This window comes from Merops nubicus, unplaced genomic scaffold (genome assembly GCF_000691845.1).
Source record: "Merops nubicus isolate BGI_N331 unplaced genomic scaffold, ASM69184v1 scaffold8400, whole genome shotgun sequence".
NCBI classification, from domain to species: Eukaryota; Metazoa; Chordata; class Aves; order Coraciiformes; family Meropidae; genus Merops; species Merops nubicus.
This window is the reverse complement of record NW_008583501.1, coordinates 1-1800: the sequence shown is the minus strand read 5'-3', so window position 1 is coordinate 1800 and position 1800 is coordinate 1. Positions and strand designations below refer to the sequence as shown.

Genomic DNA, 1800 nt, shown 5'->3' with positions numbered 1-1800 from the left:
ACAAGTCCACCCTCTGCAAGCATCGTCGTATCCACACTGGGGAGAGACCCTACGTGTGTGACATCTGCAGCAAGAGCTTCATTCAGAGCTCTACACTCAACCAGCACCGCCGCATCCACACTGGGGAGAGACCCTATGTGTGTGACATCTGCAGCAAGAGCTTCACTCAGAGATCCTTGCTAACCCTGCACCGCTGCACCCACACTGGGGAAAAGCCATATGTCTGTGGTGACTGTGGTGAGAGCTTCAACAAAAAGGCACATCTTACCCAGCACATGAAGACACACACCGGTAGGAAGTCCTTTGCCTGTAGTGAATGTGGGAAGAGTTTCACCTGGAAATCCAGCCTTACCAAGCACCAACGCATTCACACTGGGAAGAGGCCGTATATATGTGGTGACTGTGGTAAGAGCTTCAGGCAGAGATCCCACCTCACCGTGCATCACCGCACCCACACTGGTGAGAAGCCCTTTGCCTGCAATGACTGCGGGAAGAGTTTCAGCCAGATAGCCCCGCTCACCATGCATCGCCGCACCCACACTGGTGAGAATCCTTTTGCCTGCACTGAGTGTGGGAAGAGTTTCACCCAGAAAAGCAAGCTCATCGCGCATTGCCGCACCCACACTGGTGAGAAGCCCTATGCCTGTGACAAGTGCAGCAAGCGCTTCACCAACATATCCAACCTCATCGCGCATCGCCGTACCCACACTGGTGAGAAGCCCTTTGCCTGCAATGACTGCGGGAAGAGTTTCAGTCAGATAGCCCCGCTCACCATGCATCGCCGCTCCCACACTGGTGAGAAGCCTTTTGCCTGCACTGACTGTGGGAAGAGTTTCATCAACAAATACTACCTCACCCAGCACTGTCGCACCCACACTGGTGAGAAGCCCTTTGCCTGTGACAAGTGCAGCAAGAGCTTCTCTGACAAATCCTACCTCACCGTGCATCGCCGTACCCACACTGGTGAGAAGCCTTTTGCCTGCACTGACTGTGGGAAGAGTTTCACGATGTACAGCAGCCTCACCACTCACCAGCGCACCCACACTGGTGAAAAGCCCTTTGCCTGTGGCAGCTGCAGCAAGAGCTTCACCACGAAATCCCAACTCACCGTGCACCGCCGCATCCACACTGGGGAGAAGCCGTACGTCTGTGGTGACTGTGGTGAGAGCTTCACCCACAAGTCCAGCCTCACCCAGCACATATGGAACCACACCGGGGAAAAGCCTTTTACCTGCACTGACTGTGGGAAGAGTTTCACCAAGAAATCCAACTTCACGGAGCACTGTCGCAACCACACTGGTGAAAAGCCCTTTGCCTGCACTGACTGTGGGAAGAGTTTCACCAACAACTACCTCCTCACCCAGCACCGTCGCTCCCACACTGGTCAGAAGCCCTTTGCCTGCACTGACTGTGGGAAGACTTTCACCCAGAAATCCCAACTCAACCGGCATCGCTACACCCACACTGGTGAGTATCCCTTTGGCTGCACTGACTGTGGGAAGAATTTCACGAGGTCCCGCGACCTCACCGAGCACCGTCGCGTCCACACTGGTGAGAAGCCCTTTGCCTGCGCTGACTGTGGGAAGAGTTTCACGAGGCAAAGTGAGCTCACCCAGCACCATCGCATCCACACTGGGGAGAAGCCCTATGTCTGTGACAAGTGCAGCAAGAGCTTCAGTCGCAGCTCCCACCTCCCCGTGCACCGCCGCATCCACACTGGGGAGAAGCCGTACGTCTGTGGGGACTGCGGTGAGCGCTTCAGCAGAAAGTCCAATCTCACCCGGCACAGTCAGACCCACA

General features: G+C 55.7%; 1 protein-coding gene across 1 annotated transcript; it reads left to right on the top strand.

Annotated features, from left to right (window-relative positions):
- Positions 1 to 5: 5 nt before the first annotated feature.
- Positions 6 to 1796, top strand: LOC103773539 (oocyte zinc finger protein XlCOF6-like; the record flags this gene model as incomplete). The annotated part of the gene is made up of 1 exon (XM_008940913.1): positions 6 to 1796. A coding segment is annotated over one exon (1791 nt), but the record flags the coding sequence as incomplete, so codon positions are not given.
- Positions 1797 to 1800: the final 4 nt, after the last annotated feature.